This window comes from Falco punctatus (assembly GCF_963210335.1).
Source record: "Falco punctatus genome assembly, chromosome: 7".
Taxonomy (NCBI): Eukaryota; Metazoa; Chordata; class Aves; order Falconiformes; family Falconidae; genus Falco; species Falco punctatus.
The window spans coordinates 45949766-45969644 of record NC_137587.1 but is presented as its reverse complement, the minus strand read 5'-3'; the positions used below and the strand labels follow the sequence as shown (position 1 = coordinate 45969644).

The 19879-nt window shown below is 51.5% G+C and overlaps 2 protein-coding genes across 5 annotated transcripts in view; both read left to right on the top strand.

The window, feature by feature from the left end:
* The first annotated feature begins 79 nt into the window (after positions 1 to 79).
* Positions 80 to 19879, top strand: part of ATL1 (atlastin GTPase 1) — a 36515-nt gene continuing 16715 nt past the window's right edge. Inside the window, exons 1-5 of one of the 3 annotated variants that reach the window (XM_080397075.1) lie at positions 80 to 1424; positions 15471 to 15718; positions 16356 to 16490; positions 17316 to 17420; positions 18137 to 18187. In XM_080397075.1, the coding sequence (XP_080253201.1) occupies positions 1394 to 1424; positions 15471 to 15718; positions 16356 to 16490; positions 17316 to 17420; positions 18137 to 18187 (570 nt within the window). In that variant the 5' untranslated portion in view covers positions 80 to 1393. Of the gene's footprint in view, positions 1425 to 3589; positions 4495 to 15470; positions 15719 to 16355; positions 16491 to 17315; positions 17421 to 18136; positions 18188 to 19879 lie in introns of those variants that run through there. The other 2 variants (XM_080397074.1, XM_080397076.1) reach the window with 2 other exon arrangements.
* LOC308067749 (uncharacterized protein) lies at positions 4501 to 15463 on the top strand. Of its 2 annotated transcripts, XM_080397100.1 has the most exons (3): positions 4501 to 6217; positions 9935 to 10130; positions 10776 to 15463. In XM_080397100.1, the coding sequence occupies exon 1, from the start codon at positions 4590 to 4592 to the stop codon at positions 5508 to 5510; it is 921 nt and encodes a 306-aa protein (XP_080253226.1). In that variant the 5' UTR covers positions 4501 to 4589; the 3' UTR covers positions 5511 to 6217; positions 9935 to 10130; positions 10776 to 15463. The 2 variants fall into 2 exon arrangements, with proteins under 2 accessions (XP_080253226.1, XP_080253225.1); XM_080397099.1 differs by having other exon boundaries at positions 9935 to 15463.

The following is a 19879-nucleotide window of genomic DNA, read 5'->3' as shown; positions in this document are numbered from 1 at the left end:
GAAATCCTACAATCAGACTTGGAACACACAGGTTTTGGCTTGGACTCACTAAAGCCACGTTGCAAAAAAAAAAAAAAAAGAGAGAGAGAGACTGCCGAGGAAAGATGTTTTGAATATAGTGTCTATTTGCCTGTCAGTACAGGGGAGAAAGAACAAATTAAAACTAATATCAGGCATAGGTGGGAAGCTGGGCTTAGAAGAGATCTTACTGACCTCTAAAGAGAAAAGAGAGGAAGGAAGAAAAATCTCGGAAGGTTGTGGTTAGTCCTGCAATGCTGGTGTGCCTCAGTGCTTGGGACAGAAAGGAATAGCCTGGGGCTGCGAGCAAGCGGTGAGGCTCCAGATACAGCACTGAGGCACGTGCAGCTGGGTCCGCGAAATTATCTGAACCCACAGCTGAGAGTAGGGTATTTTATTCAAATCCAGCAAAACCTTGCCAGAGTCCTGAGGATGCTGTTTGGTGCTGAGGAACCTACTGGAAACCGGCCTAAACAGTCTAACGCAGATGAGAAAAGTTGCATTTTTTGCTGGACTTCTGCAATATCTCGTCATTTCGGTGCTGAGCGCTGACCAGACCCAGGCGGTGCAATGGCAGCCCCCGAAGTAAAAACCAGGCCCGTGTCTGAACGCATGCTGCGGCTGCTTTGGTTGAAGTTTTGGGCTTTTTGTATTCTTCAGTAGTTCCTTCACTTTACAGAGCATCTTCCAGAAGGAAGGATCTTCACAAAGGCTGATTAAACAAGTCATTTAATTAGCTGCTGAAATTCTGTCTGCTCCACGAGTGAAATATGATGGCTCTGTTACAGCCATAGTGTGCAATCATGTTTACAGAAGAAGCAAAGATAATTCCTTTGGCTGCAAGCCCCATCTAAATGTAGGCGATCATAACGCCCCGTTCAGGGTGAGAAATAGGAACAGCAGGAATAGAAGGATTTCCTAAGCAACAAAGATCTGCTTCACTTAAAAATATTTCAGTAAGAGAAAACCAGGAAGATGTTAGGAAAGCTTCAGCTTTCCAGAAGAGCAGGGAAAACGCTGATGCTGGTTTATCACTTTTTGGTGTTTGTGAGGAATTGTGGCCTCTTAACCCAAGAATAAGGGCGCAGAAATTAAAACGGCAATGACAAATCAATGTTGCAGAGCGTAACTGCTTGGGAGACATCCCCTTGCAATGCTCTTCAAACACAGTTGAGATCTCTATTCCTTTTACTTTCCCATGCAGTCAAGCAGAAGCAGTGAGAGAGTAAAGACCGAGAAGGCAGAAGTGATAATAATAACCGCAGGGAAGAAACGAACATATTCAAGAACCTTGTATAACCACCATACGAACAGATCTGTCACTTGGGGTTAAGACAGCACCTTGTCTGTGTCACAGCAAAGAAAACTCACACGGATGGCATGGTTTCCCTCAGCAGCAAGCCCCGGCGAGTACTTGGTGGTACCTGAGAAAGAGCAGAGATTTTGTAGCGTCCGTTTCCCACCTCTTGCATAAGTATTGCACAACGCAGCTGGTTTCTGTTTGCGAAGGACTGGGGATATGAAAAGGAACTGTAAATGCTGCCTGGGTAAGTGGGCCAGTCGAATCAAGGTGAATTACGAAACCGCTCCTGCAAACTGTGTGAGTGGGACTCAAGATGGATTTAAATCCAGGTTCTCTCCTAATTCTGGGGTGTTTTCAGCACTGTATCTCCTGGCACACCAGCTTCAGGACCCCCCGGCTGTGGTTTCTTTCTGCAGGGTATTTTCTCTTTTTGCGTTTCACCCATTTAGGACTTTTTTCCTCAAGAATCCTTCCACTGAGTCCCTGTTCAGCGCACCTGCTCTTTGTGATCTGGCCACTTGGGCAGCGAGAACGTAAGGATGCTTCCTAGGAAGGGCTGTTTGCAAATGGAAAAATAATGGAAGGATGAATCGGTGAGGCAAAGGGAGGGGTAGTGGGTGAAAATGAACCAGTGCTGAGTCATCCCCTGAAAAATAATTATCTGCAAAACCCTCTAACTTGGGATCACAGGAAATAATGCAGGAAAAGGCCTTGGGAGTTCATGCAGACAATCCCTGTGGCACAGTACAGGATCAAACCTCTCCACTTTCATTTTGATACCGTGTGTCATCATGGAAAAAGAAAGGGAAAAAATGCCAGTAAATGGGGCAGCACAAGCTTGACCTAAGCAGCAGTTCTCAAAGGGAACGAGAATAACAGGACCTGAGCCCATCTCAGTTTAATTAGACTTTCAAATTAACAGATCTCTTCCATGCTCTTTTTTTTTTTTTCCTCTCCGTTTCCCAGCTGCTTTTCTTTTAATCTCCTCTTTCAACCTATTTGAACCCCCCTGACAATCTCCAGTGTAAGAAATCCCCCCTCACAATGCCAATCGCTTCTCTGCTGCTTCAAAGCAGCAACGGGCACATGCAATTTCAGGGATTATTTATAAAAATGGCAAGGGAGCTTCTGCAAAGACCACGAGAGGCTGAGCCCGTCGCGGTCACAGTGCCCAGCAGCCGCGGGCAGAAGGATTCAGCTGCCTGCCACGTGAGCCGGCACTTCAGCGAGCTGAAATTATATGTTTCACTCCTAAGCTGTAAACACAGGGATGAAGCCAAGGGGAGGCAGTCACCAAGTATCGGAGAAGGCATTTACAAATTAAGTATCAGCATATCAATGGGAGCACAACAACACATGGCTTTGGCATGGATGAGTTGCCTGGAACTGAAAATTAGTTTGCTTTTGAATGTTCTTCCCACTTTCAAAAATGAAGAGCGGATCCTGCAGGTTCCTGTGTATCCAACGAAGCTGGATGGCCATTGGGTTTGTGCAGCGGTCGCAGGCCACCGTGCAAAAACAAGCAGCACTCTCCCAAAATCTCCTCTTGCAGATACAGTCTGGGGCTCAGTTCCCTTCCCATCCTTCCAAATTTTTGCCTGTATAATCCTCCGGTGACTGCCACATTTCAAGTTTGTTCGGTTGTTCCTTGAGCACTGTGCCATGCTTCTTCTAAAGAGCAGCACGATGCTGCGGCTTCAGAGACAGGTCAACTCCAGCAGCTTGTTGGCATCAAAAGCCTGGGCAAGCACCAGCTGAGGACCAGCATGCTCACCCACGTGCTGGTCCGCGCGGTGCGGGTGGCAGTGGGTGAGCTCTTCTGGAGCTGGCGTCGCAAAGGGCTTCCACACTTTTCCTGGGTTTGCACAATAAATGCAGGCCTGGGAGGCTGCAGCTGGCAGGAGAACATGGGAAGGCAAAGAAAAAGAAAACAGAACATCCTCCCTTTGTCCCTCCAGGTGGGATGTTTTGGCTGAAGGGTGCAATGGGCACCTCAGGGCAGCTGGGGCACGGGGCCAGCACCCCTGCTCCCAGGCAATTCTCACCCGGGTGCTCCCGTGCACTCCGGTTGAGTCATGGTCTCATGTGGCAGAGCACCGAATCAATCCCAAATACGAGGGGACAAGCCCTTGCTGGTAGAGGGAATCTGGAGGGAAGGTGCATGTTATCCATTGTGCTGCAGCTGGATCTTCCCCAGGGGTGCCCAAGCCTGGATCATCGCGCTGCATCTTTACATGTGCAGCACGTCTGGTGCTGCCAGCACCAGGGGGGCAGGAGCTGGCCGAGCCACTGGTGTTTTCTCAGCCCATGTGAACCTGTGCGCTTGCCACATGCCCCGGGAAGGGCACACAGTGTGTCTGAGCTCTGTGTGCACACAAGCTGTGGTGCGTGGCTCCACTTTGGGGTGCCTGTCCCACCTGGGTGCTCTGTGCCTGTGGGTGATGCCAGCCCGGGGGGTGTGTGGGGTTGGTATTTGTGCCTGTGCCCACCCGGGAAGGTGTGTGGGTGATGTGTGAGCCCCAGCCCGTCCCACGCTGGGCAGGCTGAGTGGGGAGCTGTGTGCCCAGTGCCTCCCCATGGCGGGGTGCCCATGGGGGTGCCCCAGATGAACCCGGTGCTGCAGGTGGGCATGCCTCCTGCGGGTGGACACCCATAAGTGTGCCCCCAGGTGTGGGTGCCCACCATGTGGCTACCCCCCCATGACCCCAGTGCCCTGGTTGGAGTAACCCAGGGTGTGGGTGCCTCCTGGCTGTGCTGGGTGCCCCCCACGACCCCGTGACTGGATGCCCATGACACTGCCGGGTGTCCCGGGTGCGGGGGCACCTCTGGGTGCGGCTACCCCGGCAAGTGGGTTCCCCTGGATGTACCCCCGCCCAAGCCACGGCCGTCCCTGCCAGAAGCCCCACACGTGGCTGCCCTGAGCGCGGACACCCGTGTGCGGCGGGGGCGGGTGCCCCAGGGGCGGCGGGCCGCCGTGCCGTGCCGCGCCGTGCCACGCCGTAGCGGCGGGCGGGGATGCTGCTGCCGGCTCCCCCGCCCGCCCCGCGCCACCGCGGCAGCCGCGCCAGACGCAGCGCGGCTCGGAGCGCGCACGGAGCCTCCCGCAGCCGCCGCGGCCCGGGCAGCCCCGCGCCCCGCCATGGCCCGGAACCGCCGGGACAGGAGCAGCTGGGGTAGGCGGCGGGGGGCGCTGGGGCGGCCCCCGGGGAAGGGTCGGAGCGGGGGGAGCGAGCCCGGGCGGGGCGGGCGCGCCCCGCGGCCGTGAACAATGCCGGGCCTGCGGCGGCCCGCGGCCCGCTCCACGCTGGGGCGGCCGGGGCGGGGGGCGCGCCCGGACCCGCCTGGGCCCGGGCCGCCGGGGCGGGGCGGCGGCGGGGGCTCGGCGGCCCCGGGAGGGGGCCGTGGCAGCGGCGGGCCGCTCCTTCCGCGGCGCCGGACGGGCATCTCGCACCGCCCCCGCCTTCTGGGGTCTGGAGCCGCTGGCGCCCGCCTGCCCCTCCCCTGCCGCCGGCGGGCGGCGGCGCCGGGGGTCGGGGCCGAGGGTGCCCGTGGTGCCGCGCTGGGCGGGCCAGGCGCCCCCTGGCGCGCCGCCGCCCTCGGCCTGGCGTGCGCGGGGCCCTGCGCCCACACGGGGCCGGCTGCCGCCTCCGCGGGGAGCCCCTTCGGCCGCCTCGGCTCCCCGCCGGCCTGCCCCGGCCCGGCGCCCCCAGCTGCCCGCAGCCCCGCTGCGGTCGGGGCTTGTCACCTCAGCCACCGCCCTGCCTCGGCGGGACACCCGTCTGCCTCGGAGCCGCCGGCCTGCCCCGGCAGGTCGCTCCTGCGGAGGGTGTCCCACAATCTCCGGGGGCTGCCGGGCTTGCTGGCGTGTCAGCCCCCCCGGAGCGGGGCCATTCTAAACCCATCCCTTCACACCCCCCAGCACAGCCGGGGGGAGCCGGGGGCAGCGTGGCCGGGGGCCGAGCGGGGTCCCAGGCGGCGGGGCTCAGCCGTGTCTCCCCGCAGGGCTCCCTTCCCGGCTCTGCAGCCACCTGCGGCGGGCCGGGGCCACCACCAGCGCCTCACTGGGCCACGGGTGGGCTGCGGGCTGCGGCGGCCGGGCGCGGGGCTCCTGCTGCCCTGCACCCACTGCAGCCCGGCCTGCTGCACCCTGCGCCCCAGGGCTGCACCGGCTCCGCTGCCCGTTCTGTAGGAAATCAGGGTTTATACGCCGTTTGCCGTTAGTCGAGGCTGCTGAGGAGTGTAATTTGTCCTTTCCCTGGAGTTACTCCGTGTGAACTCATTGGTGCTTGCGGTTATCCCGTCTAGTCAGGCAGAGCAGGTGAGCTAGGCGGTGATGTTTAGATTACACAAATTAAGTTCTAATTTGAATAGATGAGTGTAGTATTTCCCATGGTAATGATTAACAGTTCGGGGACGTGTGTGCGGAAGCGTTGAGATAACGGAGCGTGTGGTTTGAGTAAGCGGAGCGGGTGGTGGTCTTTTTGCGAGAGAGCGGAGGGGGGGGAATGAGCAGCGCTCATTCGATCGGTGCCATTTTTAAGTGTGACTCTTGACGAAGGTCGTTAGACCCGTGGGTAAACTGGAGGGAAAACTTCTCAGTGAATGTGCGGAGATTCTCAGCTTTGTCTCGCAGAGCTGTCAGTCCTGTCTCTGTGCGTGTTGAGTATGGCACGCACGTACACGTGCTGGTGCTTTCCCGTCAGATCTCGATAGCAAGAGAAGAAAATGCAAATGATGCTGAAGCGGATATAAACGGAGAAAACATCATCTTGGAAAGTACAGCCTTGGGTCCAGCAAGACAATTAAGCACATCCCTCATTCGAAATATGCTGCGAAGCTGTACTCGAGTGAAATGTGATGTGTCACTGACTGGATGAACTCTTCCTTAGATTCTCTGTAAGTTTTACAAGAATCTGGAACCATCCATGGGTCCAAGTGGGTCTCTGTGGGATCAGCTGCCTTCTGCTGCAATGCATCCACAGGTCAAAATCATACGCTATCTTCTACAGGGGTTTACCTATTCTTAGAATGATTTCCTGACAATTTGCCAGGCTGGTTGACATTGCAAGTAATAAATTAGAGAGCAAATGCCAGTATTTTTTACTAGGGTTAAAAAAAAAAAGCGAAAAAAGCGCTCGCTTTAATAAAAGTGTGCATTTATACAGCAGAACCACATTGCCCTGAAAGATGTGTTTACATCCAGTGACTGCAGCATTGTCTGGTGACATCAGTCTGTGGGGTGACTCTGCTGCTGCTACATTTTTCAGTGTAGCTGGCAAAGGAGGAGTTTCAGGCTTTTACTCAAACTAAGGCAGAAAGTAGAAAGTCCTTGCTATGTTCTAAAAGTGGGCTTATGGGTCATTAAAAATATTATGCTATTTTGAAACGGATCAAACTTTGTCCTAGTTACTCTCTGGTTAATCAGGCCTGAAAACAGGCAACTGCTTAGTGCAACCTTCCTCCTTTGTTTCATAAAAATAATTTGCTTTTTTAAAGATCACAGAGCAAATTAGGGTCAGTGTGTGCATGGCACCCAGAAGAAATTGCCCCTGGTCAGCTGTCAAAGCTGGGTTACTGTCACATATGTACATTTTGTGTAGGGGCATGTAATGCATCAAGCGTAGGATTTAGCCCTGGGCAGAAGGTCAGAATAAGGTTATGCATCATTTAAGGCGCTCTTACCGAATATGCTAAGTGGTGCATAGACATCACAACGGCTGCTAGTTGCTGGATGAATGGCTGAGGGAGCTGAGATGAACAAATCACATATAGTTTCTTGGTCAGAGTAGGGGACCCTGTGCTTCCCAAAATAAGGATCGTTAGTCTAAATCCTGGTTGGCACGATGAAGTCCAGCCAACTCAATGAAGGCTTGTAGTGGATTACACTGATTTTTTTTCTGAAATTCTTCATGCTTTGCAGTTGCAGATGCTCAGCAGCCTGCTCGCCCTGGTGTGCTAAAGGCATTAGAGAACTCTGCTCCCAGTCACTCATTTAAACAGCACAGGCTGGAACAAATTGTGTGAAATCTCTCATGTTTCCTGTCATGGCCCGTGTTGTAATTGGAATGACCCACTCATCAAGAATTCGGTCTTAAAGCCATAAAAGGGATTACAGAAGTTTATATATACTTGGTCAGGATTTTCAAACTGAACGTAAGATCTATGAGAGCTCCGAAAGGGGCCTGATTGTCAGGAATGGCCAAGCAACTTCAGGGAGAAGAGACTCCTCTCCAGCGCAGGCCAGGCTGAGATCACCAACACCACACTTTCAGACTGCACAGCAATGGGTTAAACTGGAAAGAAAAAAAGGATGGTTTTGGTAGTCCTTTTTTTTGTTTTTTTTTTTTTTTTTCCAACTGATAGGCTGACATCCCTTCTGTTTGTTATTTGGTTTCTGACCTTTTATGGTAGGTATTCACATTCCACTTACTGGCTTTTCTTTGTGACTCTGAATGCTGGGAACCTCCTGAAAAGTGAAAGCTGAGATGTTTCAGACAGATGGGCCTTTACACAAAAAGCCACTAGATATGAGAAGATTCACAACCAAATTACTAGTGTGTAAATGAGAAAAGAAAATGGAGTGTTGGGACTTGAAAGAAGAGACAAGACAACAATTGCAAGCTAAATATGGTACTTGGTCATTGTGCCGTTGGTTTTGAGGCAGCAGCATTGTACCAAGAATTTGAATAGCATGGTCTGACCCGTTGCAAGATGAGCAGGAGTGAGATCAGCCTGCCTTTCCCCTTTTGGGGGGAAGAACTGAGGTGCCCTGAGGCTGCCTCGAAGTGGTGACATGGTGCCCCTGTCATGCTCCATGCCTTGAGAAGCTTCGGCGTTGGCTGCCTGCCTGATTAATGGAAGAGGGAAGCAGCGCTTGGAGTTGGTTGTGGGTGGGAAGCAGCACATGTAAATGTTGTTTAGGGCCTGGGTGATGTTCATAGGCAGCGGGCCTTATGTTAACTCCCCTGCATCATTGACTGAAACGTTCTCCAGCAGGAGAGTGAGCCCTGGTGCAGGTATTGTCACGCTCTGGGAGGCACAAGATGTCCCACGGATTACCTCCAAAAATCACTTCACTCAAGAGACCCCCCCCCACTCCTTTGTTGCTGCCAGAAGCGCTCACATTTGCTATCAGCTGAGGGAAGATTAGGTGTTACGGCAATAAAGTAACTGCACACAAATTTCCCAAAATGGGGTAGGGGCTCCAGAGAAGGTGCTGAATTCAGCCAAGCCAGTAAAACCTTTTAAAGGGCTCTCTCTATATATATATATACATAAACATTTTCTTTAGAGTGTAATTGCCTTTCCTGTTGTATCCTAGGATTTCATGGCACATTTACCAAACTTTATTTTCAGGCAACAACAATTTGTAACAACAAAAGGGTAAAGATAATTTCATGTCAGAAGTAACTAAATCAAATACTGGTGGTGGAGGGAGGCTGGTTGCTGACAAACGAAACGGATGAAAGACCATGCAGAAAATGTGTGCTGGGGGTGGAGTGAGAGTTTTGGAGACATATTCTTGCAAGATGCATTTCAGCCATCATGTCACACCTGAGTCTGGCTAGGCTCAGATGTGGGTGAGCAGGCCCAGAATTTGTATCTGACAGATAGGTAATGGCCTTTTGGTAGCTCTCTCTTATGACAGTCTTTTGATGATCACAAGTGGGAGTAAGGTTCCCTCTGGGAGTTGCCCACCTTGCCTTTGAATCAGCCAGTCCCGGCACATGAACTGGCATGGACATAGCCACGTAACTGTCTAGCATGACCTCAAACTTCCTGAAAAACTTATTGAAAAACCTCTGATCTGCTTTCTTCCCAGGGCAGTTGTGTGCCTGTGTCTCTGACGCATGCTAATCATGAGCTCAGCCTGGGAATTTCACAGCAGTAGGCTTTGCTGTTGCTCCAGAGCCAGCTAAGGCACTGTAGCTTCATGTAACTGAAGTGTCTTTAAGAAGTTTCACATGAGACTTTGGCATTTGAGACGTGTCTGTTGTAACAGGCAGGTTTGGTGGCCAGTAATCGTCCAAGCTCTTGTTTCTGTCAGCAGTCTTTTATGCAGAAAGGTCTTAAACCACTCACGTTATCAGCATAATCGTTCATCTCCCTGTTTCGTCTGCCAAAGGGAAAAGGGGCTGAGCTGGCCACGCTCTAGCTGAAGCCGCTGTGCTGCCAGCTGGATGACTCAGAGCTGGCGGGAAGAAGGTGCACTCTACATCTTACTGCTGCTCCAAAAAAAGCAAAGGATGAGTACCAGGCCTGGCAGCAGTAGCCACCCTGCTCGGCAACCTGCTGCAAGCATCCTGGGGTGCAGAGAAGTGGGGCGCTTGCCAGGAGCACATGGGACTGTAGGTTGCATTGGGCAGAGGTGTTAACACTGCTGTGCAGCTGGAATATAAGAGTTCACCCTGACTCTGGAGAGGATAGCTTGGGATCTCAAAGTGAGACCCCAAATGAGTACCAAGTGTGGCCTTTTACCTGCCATTCTTGGTTGTTGAAGGATGGGGCTGATTTTTTAAGTGACAGTTTTCTTCACCTGTTTCTAGGCAATGCCCTGCAGCTCCCTGTGTAGAGATCTTCACGGCCTGTGTCATTTACCATTCATTTCCACAGGTATCAAGACCCTGCCTTGTACCTTGGTTGATGGCAGAGCTGTGATTACATCTGTACATCCAGTCAGGGGAAGTGCAAGTGATTTCCCACTTGGGCATGAGGAGGTCTGGCTCTCTCTTTCCATTCACTGCTGCATTTCCCAGACCACTGGCCCCAAATGAAGGAGACAGCGTGGCCAGGCTGGGGCCTGCGGGAGGTACATGTGTGTGTGTGCTGCTTCAGGGATGCTCCGCGGCTTTAGTTAGTGGGTGCTACTGACGGCTAGTGCCTGGCGTTTCCCCTCCCCGGGTCCGGGCTCCTCTGACTCCATGGGGGCATCACAGATCGCAGCAGAGGTGTGAGCATGGTGGAGGGAGAGTTGTGTGGCCGTGTGGTTAGCCATGTCCTGCAGGTAGGAGGTACAGAGGGGTGGTGAATGTGTGTGTCTTCTTAAACCCAGCTTGGGAGACTTTCTGACCTGCTGGCTAGGTACCCTCGGAGAGTGCGGTGCCAGCAAGATCGCAGAGCAGAGATGGGTGTAAGAGAGGGCTTTACCCAGCCAGGCTTCCCTGCTCAGTCCTCTCAAGGACACTGTCTCCTGGGTTCACCTCAGCCTAGGCACTCAATGGCAGCCCCGTGCTGAGGGAATTTGCTAACTCACAGCTGCCCAGGCCAGGCTCCCATGGCAGTTGCAGTGCTTCAGGATGTGGTTGTGCCCTGCTGTGCATCCTTTGTGCAGGATCCCATCTGATCCTTTGTGCAGGATCGATACAGGTTATTGCTCTGTAACACCCCCTCTGCCCTGGCTGTCCAGTACATATGCTTTGCTTCAGTGCTTTATTTCTCTTTTTTCCCTCATTAGCTGTATAAGTTGCAGAGCTCTGCGCAAGCCTGTCTCGGGGAGAAGGAGAGGATGTCTGGTGCATGCTCAAAGCGATATATGCTGCCTTTCCCAGCCTCCTCAGAGCCTTACCGATGATCATTGGCCGCTTGTTGTGCAGCAGAGATGGTTCAGCATGAACAGAGTGAGCAGAACTCATGTCACAGCAGCAGCCAAGCTGCATGTGTTAAGTGCAAGGGAGACTGCAGCTCGGGGAGAGATGTCTTTCTTTGCCAGTGCCGTTTGCGGAGGGCAGATAAGCTTCCTGGAAGCTGGAGCTCTCTGGAGAGCGTGCAGACGGATCAAGCCTGACTGTAAGGTCTGTTTGGCGCTTGGCTCATGGTATCATCAGTGGCACTGTGATACGTTTGTAATGTAAACAGCTGGGGTGAACACAGCTTCAGAAAGGATCCGCACAGCTATTGCTGCTGAGCGAATTAATCCCTAGAGAGCTTCTGATAAGCAACCTAACCTGGCCGCTGCAGGAATGCTCTGTTCAAAGCTTGCCATTGAACCTCTACTTTCTGTCCTTGGTAGTTTCTGTTTTTCCATGCAGTAAAGTAACTTAGTTGAACTACCCTCAGAATAGTACCTCCGCATGACAGCTGTGTATTTTAGTGGGGGGATCGGGGCCCAGGCTGCAGTTTTTGCTTTTCATGGGCAGTGCTTGTAAGGCTCCTGGGATGCAACAGAGCAGAAGAGCAGGGTTGGCAAATTGGCTTTCTCAGGGTCTGGTTAGGCAGCCTGTGTTTGCACAGATGATGGATCACGGCTGCGTTTCATTCTCTGGAATGAAATGTGTTTGTTGTGCAAACTCATTTAAGGAAAAGCTGACTTTATTAGCTGGTCTCTGGAAAGCAGTCAGCATTTCTGTGACCTGTTCTTCCATAGCTAAGAAAGAACAGGCTTAAACAAGCACTCACCAAAGGTACATTGCATAATTAGTGACGTGTAATTTACCTAATTTATTCTTCTGCAGGAGCTTAAATACCTAAGACATTGGCTGTCAGTATGTACAGAGGCACAATGTGAAATATACTGGTTGAATTTATTTAACTTTAACCAGCAATAAGTCCTAGAGCAATGGAAGAATGCTTTATTTTTTCCTTAGGCTCCAATAAATTGCACAGTATGTCCTGTATTACGGGGCTGTCTGCATGAATTGGGCCATTTCCTTGCTGCTGTCTGACAGCCCAGTGAGTATGAACGCGAATTCTGATCACCTTTCCGCTTTAAATCACCATATGGAACGGAGATGTGGATTCCACTTCACTTTAGAGTCATGACAATGAGCTGTTATGAAATGGGGAAAAGGAACTGTATCCTGGCAATTTCTGAATGAGCAGCTTGAGAATTGACGTAATTGCAAGGTGCCGGAGAGAGCCAAAAGAAAGGAGGAGTCAGGTTAGAAAATGAGTAGAAACAAGAGTGTGTTTAGGAAAGTTGAGATCTCTTTCCTTTCCTTTTTGGCCAGATGATGTTTTGCCATTGCCAGGTACAACTAACTTCAAAGCAGATAACTAATTTACACTGGAAAGACCAATTATAATAATTGATTTACAGTAATGCACAGCCATCTTATAAAATAATCTCTGGGTTTCCAATGTGGCAGATAATCTGATAAACAGAACATGGAAGTTTCATCACATGGAAATAAGTGTGGAAGAGTTTTGTCTGCAGATGGCATACATGAAAGAAGCAGAGATAACAGGGCTGAAATTAGTTCAGAGACCTGCTTAATATAGTGCCTTTTCTCCTGATACCTCCGATGAAGTGGGAAAGCAACATATCCTGATCATAATACTTTGTATTTTGCCCCTGTGTTGTGCAAACAGCCTGGTTTTCCTGGTGTTTGGAAGCAAGAACTTCCCCTAGGAGACCATGACCGCTTTGGATTGTTACCTGTCTGGAGACATTCTTCCCACATCTGTCAATATCTGCTAAAAAAAAGTATGCTTCTTACAGATCCTGATGTTTTGAAGGGACAGCACAGTCTCTTCTTCTCTGCACAGGCTGTCGTTCTTTTCAGCAGCTGAACTGGAGGGAGAAGAAGATCTGGGAGATCCTGTCCAGGCACCAGCAGCAGCAGGATGGGGAACCTGGCACCAAATGTCCCTCTGGTAGCAGGATGGGAGGGACTCTCCTCAGTCCCCTGTCATGGCGCTCGGATCTGTGATGAGGACTGGCAGTCCGCTCAGCCGTCTGAGCTGGGGGCATCCGTGCTGCCTTTCCCTGCGCTTGAAGCCCACAGACAGCAGGGCTTGTGCCCATCTTGGTACCCAGCTGGGCACTCTGGCTGCAGCTCCTGTTACTGCTAGCATGCGACGAGTAAGATGCTGGTCCCCCTCATACTCTGTCTGCGTAGCCAGAGGTGGACTTGCCTGGTCTGGGGAAGTGGCACAGCTCTTTCACCAGCACCCTTGTTAGTTTGGCTAGAGCCAGAACGTTTAGATTTCATTCAGTTTACAAGTTTTTTCCTGCCTCTGCCGTGAGTCACATCTTACACAAGCATCTCTCCACTATCCATTCTGTGCAGCTGTAAAAAGAAAAAAAAAAAAATTGGACACAGATAGCTGAGCAGGGCATTGGGAACCACCGCAGGAGAGGAGGTATTTCCTATTGTAGACTTTCTACGGCACTTTGCAGCATGGCAGTGCTTAAAAAGAGCACGTGAGCCTGTGGCCCTTTGGCACCTGTCCATACTTGCTTGTTGGGAAGATCTTAATGCTGGAAACTGTTCGGTGTGTGCAGCAAGAGGACTGACTGCTCTTAGAGGCCTTCATTTTTCAAGTTATTTGATGATGTGTGCCTGGATCCTGGGTCCATGTATTTGAAATGAGAAGGTTTGTTGGTTTTTTGGAGGCCCCTAAGCAGTAACACAGGGCAGGGGTTGGTTTTTGAAGGGAGTTTGGTGCTGCTAGTCCCCAGCTGCTGCTGTTTGGTGGAGAATCTAGCTTTTCAAAGCATTTGGGACTTTTGTTTTGCTAAAAAACCTTCAAGCATTGGGAAGAAAAGATCTTTGTCTTTCAACTGTGAGCAAAGAAAGCTTGCAGTATATGTCTGAGAGCCACCAGCAATCCCCTAGCAACCAGGCTTACTGATCCTGATATTTCATCACGGGATCGTAGAAAATCAAAAACTTCTACAAAAGCACTGCTGTTATTTAAAATATGGAGTTGCTGCTGGAGGCCCAGAACGGGCAAACCGTATTCCTCTTGGTATTTATAGCTTGCCTTTTAGCATGCACATGCGTAGCCCTTGTGCTTTGAAACAGCTGGGACTGGCTGAAAACTGGGTCCCCGAGGTCAGGGACTGACACAAAGACTGAGGAGGTTTAACTTGAGGCTACCGTGTTTGGAAAGTTGCAGCCTGAGCCAACAAACCAGGAAGTTTTTGTAGAAATGGGGAACTTTCCATCACATGCTCCCTTCCTGCTGGCAAGGAGGTTTCATGTGGCTGTAGGTGAGCTGACTGGCATGATTAATCACGGCATCTCTTTCCTGTGCTGGGAAGTTTGGACACAACGAAAGGAAAATTACTGGAGCTGGCCTGCTCTTTGTAAATGCCAGGGCTACAGTGTCTGTGGATGGCAAGTCTCAAAACCCATGTCTCCTGTGTTGTGTCAGGTATGCAAAGCAGCCCAAATGGACCATCGGGTCGTTAGCTGTAAGGAGCAGCGTGTGGGAGATACATATCTGGCACGCTGCTGCTGCTGCCAAGTGTGAATACAGTGACCAAACTCTGGGTCCCTGCCTGTCCCCTCCAAAGGCTCCTGCTGGTCACTCCTCCCCATCCTGGCAGGGAGCTGAGACCCTTCTGTACAAACGCTGCGCAGCGCCCGCCTCTGTGCTGGGGAGCAGCTCTGCAGGGAACCCTGCCATTTCAGAGTGCGAAAGTGAGCAGTGCCGGTGCTTTGCCTATGCTTCCCACTTGGGAGTGAAGAAGTGGCTTTTATCAGGGTAAGCATGTGTCTTCGTGGCCTGGTTCCTGCTGAGGCTGTCTCGGGGGATGCGGTCGATGAGGTTGACGGCAGAAGCAGCAGATGACACGTTGAGCATTACTGCAGACTGCAGATGGAGAAGGATTCTGTTGTTGCTACAGAAACAGCAGTTGCACAGGATGCATCAAGGCAGTGTCCCTTGACAGAGGCATGAGGTACTGAGACACTTCAGCTTGAGTGCTGCATCCATTTGTGAGATGGCCTTCAGGAAGGACCTGTTGGGGAGTGTCCAGAGGAGAGCAGTCAGATGCCTAGATGGTGTGGTAGCAAGGGGTAACTGCGGGCTTGAACTTCTCTTTTCTAGCAGAGAAGAAGCTAAGGGAGGTGTCATGGCAGGCTTTGTGTATATCAGAAGTTGCTGCAGGCAAGAAGAGAGTGAGTTGCCCTCCATGTCAACTCTTGTAGGACAAAAAGTAATGAGTGTGTTTTGTCAAGGGAGGTTGCAGCAGGGAACTCTGCCTGCAGGGAGCATGTGGGCAGATGGCCTCAAAGTGGCATGGAGACTCCAGCAAGATGTCTGAGGACAGGTTAAACAGACATCTGCTCTGAATGATGCTGTTTTGGGATGGATATTTGGGCTGGCTGGCCTGTTACTACCCTGTCCAGCTCTGCTGCCTGTGGTTCAGCACTTTGCAAAAGAAGGAACCTAAGAGCTCTTGTTTTACTTGTTTACACAGGTAGTTTTGCAGAGAAGACTTACGAGTGGAGCTCGGAGGAGGAGGAGTCCGTGAGGAAGGCAGGACCAGTGCAAGTCCTCATTGTCAAAGATGACCATTCCTTTGAATTGGATGAAGCTGCACTGAACCGCATCCTTCTCTCAGAGGCCGTCAGAGATAAAGAGGTTGTGGCTGTGTCTGTTGCGGGAGCTTTTAGAAAAGGAAAATCATTCCTGATGGACTTCATGCTGCGGTATATGTACAATAAGGTATGGCTTCAGCTGAGGTGGCTTTTCCCAGGGGTGTGGTCCTACTGCTCATTGCTCCCAGGGATGAGCTGGACAGGATACTGGCTTGGTGCTCTCGGAATCACAGAATCACAGGATAGTTTGGGTTGGAAAGGAACTTAAAGATCTTCAAGTTCCCAACCCCCCTGCCACGGGCAGGGCCCCCTCCCCCCAGCCCAGGCTGCCCCCAGCCCCATCCAGCCTGGCCTTGAGCACTGCCAGGGATGGGGCACCCACAGCTGCTCTGGGCAGCCTGGGCCAGCGCCTCGCCACCCTCACGGGGAAGAATTTCTTCCTCATATCTCATCTGAATCTACCCTCTTTTTATTTTAAACCCATTCTCCCTTGTCCTATCACTCCATGCCCTTGTAAAAAGTCCCTCTCCAAGCCTCTCATTAGCATGGGCTTTACAAAATAAAATAAAATGGATCCTTCCACAGCTCTGTGCACCAGTGAGTCTCTAGTGGACTCCTGACTTGGGAGGAGAGATGTTCACATTTGCTGCCCTGTAGGAAACCTCTTTTATAGGGGCTACACTATGGTGAATGCAGCACAGAGGAAAAGTGGAAAACCAAAGTGAGATGAGAACTCCAGCAACTTCTTCTGTTCCTACCCGCAGGAAGCAGTGGACTGGGTTGGTGATTACAATGAGCCTCTGACTGGTTTCTCCTGGAGGGGAGGGTCTGAGCGAGAGACGACCGGCATTCAGATATGGAGTGAGGTTTTCCTGGTGGACAAGCCCGATGGTAAAAAGGTGTGCGCTTCTCTGTTGCATAGCTGTCTGTTGCTGGTCAACTCATTTTTCTCTTCCAGCTTTTGTAAGACTCTCCCGCCTTGTCTTAGGTGGCTCAAATGCCTGTGCAAGTTTAGAGAAGCTCTTCATTACCGTACCCCTCATTTGACATGAGTGGCTTTAATGCAGTGAGTTGATACGATGTCTAGGTGTCCCTGTTATGCCCTCCAGGTGTCCCTCAACTCTGGGCATCCCTCTTATTCCTGGGGATCTTGAATCTGAGGTCCTTGGAAACTACTCCCCTTTCCTAGAGCAGTAGCTGTAAAATGGAGTGTCTTCATTCAGGCTGGTCAAATACAATGCAAACTGGATCTTGGGGCATTCTGCAAATTCAGCTTATAGCCAGGAATATTGGTATCCATCTACTCTTTAAGGAAGAGCCCAATGCCAAAATGACACAGAATTATTCACAGTGTGATTGCTAATACTAGCCGAATGCGGTTTGGGCTAAGGAGGTGCGATACTACGCAGACTCAGGAAAAGACCCATCTGCACTGACAGCAAGTATTTGAGGAGCAAAGCAGTTCCCTCCTCTGCATTGCATAGCATTCATTTCCCTGCCTGCTTGAGTCATCACACTGTTACGAGTGACTGGGGCTGCTGTTCTCCTTTGTCCTCCACCCATTTTAAGTCCGAGGCAGAAGTGGGGAGATTCCCAGCACAGTAATACAGCTGACATTCCCGCCCCCCCTCCCCACCCCACCTTTGGCATTTGAGAGTGATATTGCTTGGGTGCAGGTGCTGAATGGGTGCATCCAAGCTGACGTGGAACTTTCTGCCTCTCAGGTCGCCGTATTGCTGATGGACACGCAGGGGACCTTTGACAGCCAGTCCACCCTGCGGGATTCAGCCACTGTGTTTGCCCTTAGCACAATGATCAGCTCGATACAGGTAAGAAGGGGGATGTCTCCAGGAATAATTTCCTAAAAGGTGGTGGCAAAACCCCAGTAGCTTGGCATCAGCCTAACACAGCAGCTGGCCAGGACCTTTGGTGGGAGGACAAAGGCCAGCATGTTGGCTGCACTGAGTGCAGGATTCACACGCGACTCCATCATCACAGGAAACAGTCTTACCTCCTCATCTCACCCCAAAAGCAAGGCCAGCAGCAGATGCACCGCTTTGCTTCCAGCTACCAAAGAGGAAGAAGCTTTGGTCTGAGGAACTGGGTGTGCTTTTGGCTCAGTGCCGCTGGAGAATCCTCTGGGCTGGAGGTGTTCACACACCATTAACTCCCTAGCCTGTTAGGGCTTCCCTTCCTGCCACCCAGCCTTTGCTCTCGGAGGACAGCGTGAACGGGATGGAAGTTGTGCCTTGGTACAGAGCTCAGCACCTCATAAAAATGAGAAGAAGGAACATCATTTGGACCAAACAGGTTTCCAGGCTGGGGCAGGACAGCCCTGGTGCTCCCATGCTGGAGCATTTTGCTGTGTGAGTTGGTCCAGCAATGCAGCTGCACTTGGGGCCTGTCTTGTACCAGCACCGCGCACCACCTGGGACTTTGCCTGTGTCCCCATGGTAATGTTGTAGGCTATAACTGCACCAGCCCATGCATTGACCAGAAGGACAGGCCATTCTGAGTGCTCTGAAGTTTTTGTTTTTAAATGCAGGTTTATAACTTGTCCCAGAATGTGCAGGAGGATGATCTGCAGCACTTGCAGGTAAGACCCTTGTCGCTGGGGCTCCGCAGCACTGGGGTACCTGGGTTATGCTTTGCACTCGCAAGCTGTGTTGCTCTGGAAAGGCCCATCTGTGTTTGGAGCCACAAAAGGGTTTTTCAGTTTCCCAGCTCTCATATTGATTCATGGGCATGGAGGAACAGTTGCTTGGGTTGAAACCTGTCTTGCCTATGCTCTCGTAGCGTGGCTTCTTGGGGGCCTGCGTCCTTTGGCAGGGTGGTCAGTGGGCACTTGGCAGGAGGGACTGTTCCTGTCTCTGGGGCACGTGTCTTCCTCGAGGCTGATGGCCTGTGAAACTGCAAAGGGTCCATGGCCATGCTTTGTGCTGCAGCAGATAGCTGAGGGGCTCGGAGAGGCTGAAAGAACCAAGACTTAAGTCAGGAGACAAAAGTGACTGAGAGGGGATGATGGTCCTCAGCTGTGTACGGGGCTGCTGCCAAGTGGAAAGCAGTATTTTTTTGATATGTCCGCACTGCATGGAACCAGTTGCCATGGATGGTGCTGCAGTCAGAGAGGGTTGAGTTGACTTTCTAATGACAAGGTTAGAACAGTATCAAACGGACTGTGCAGGATGGGTGTAGAGTACCCATCACAGGCCATCTCAGTGTGGAGCGTTCACAAGTCTGCCACAAACTGGATGTAGCTCACATGGCTTGTGTTCCTTCCACAGGATCATGCTTGGGTTCCTCAGGGAGCAGAGGCCCATCAGAGGCCAGGACTGACCCATGGGCCTGGAAACATGCAGTGACTTTTAGTAAGGGGCTAAAGTGACTGGTAATAGGGAGGGACCCAGGGTAATTAACCATGCATTGACTGTATTCCGGCTGCTGTGAGTGGCTGTCCACTGCTCCATGAGTAGGGGCAGTAGAAGTGCTCATTTGACTTACGTGACGAGGAAGCTGATGGTAGAATCACAGAATCCCAGACTGGTGGGGGCTGGAAGGGACCTGTGGAGCTCACCCAGGCCACCCCCCTGCTCAAGCAAGGTCTCCCAGAGCGGGCTGCAGAGCCACGTCCAGGCGGGTTTGGATGTCTCCAGAGCAGGAGACCCCACCGCCTCTCCGGGCAGCCCGTCCCAGCGCTCCGGCACCCTCACGGTAAAGACGTTTCTCCTCACGTTCAGGTGGAACTCCCCGTGTTGCAGCGTGTGCCCGTTGCCCCTTGTCCTGTCGCTGGGCACCGCTGAAAAGAGCCTGGCCCCGTCCTCTTGGCACTCACCTTTAGAAGCTGCAGTGTTCATGCTGTAGGACGGGCTCTTTGGACTGTCAGGAGAAGCCCAAAGAAATGAGATAGCCATTTACAAGTCTGGCTATTGACATTGGTACTGGCTCAATACAGGTGACCCCTAAGGGCAATTACAGCCCTGACTGCTGGAGACAAGCAGCTAATGGGATTTTTGTGGCACAGGTGTCCTGTCCATTTGGTGGTGTTACCTCTAGCTTTCTCTTCTGTTTAGGTGATTGATTGATTGCTTAGGTAGTTTTTTCCAGGAGCTTAAGAAAAAGGAAAGCAAAAGTCCAGCTTAGAAAAACCAGTTTTTGAAGACTTTATCATTTCAATCAGTAAATATTTTTAACGATAATGCCTTTTTAACATTGAACTTACCCATTGCAAATCTGATCCTTCGGTTTGGATTTTAAGCCATTATTGTTTAACAAGTTGACCCATTTTTAG

Excerpts from the sequence above, each read along its gene's own strand:
- LOC308067749 (XM_080397100.1), top strand. The coding sequence starts at position 4,590 with ATGCCGGGCCTGCGGCGGCCCGCGGCCCGCTCCACGCTGGGGCGGCCG.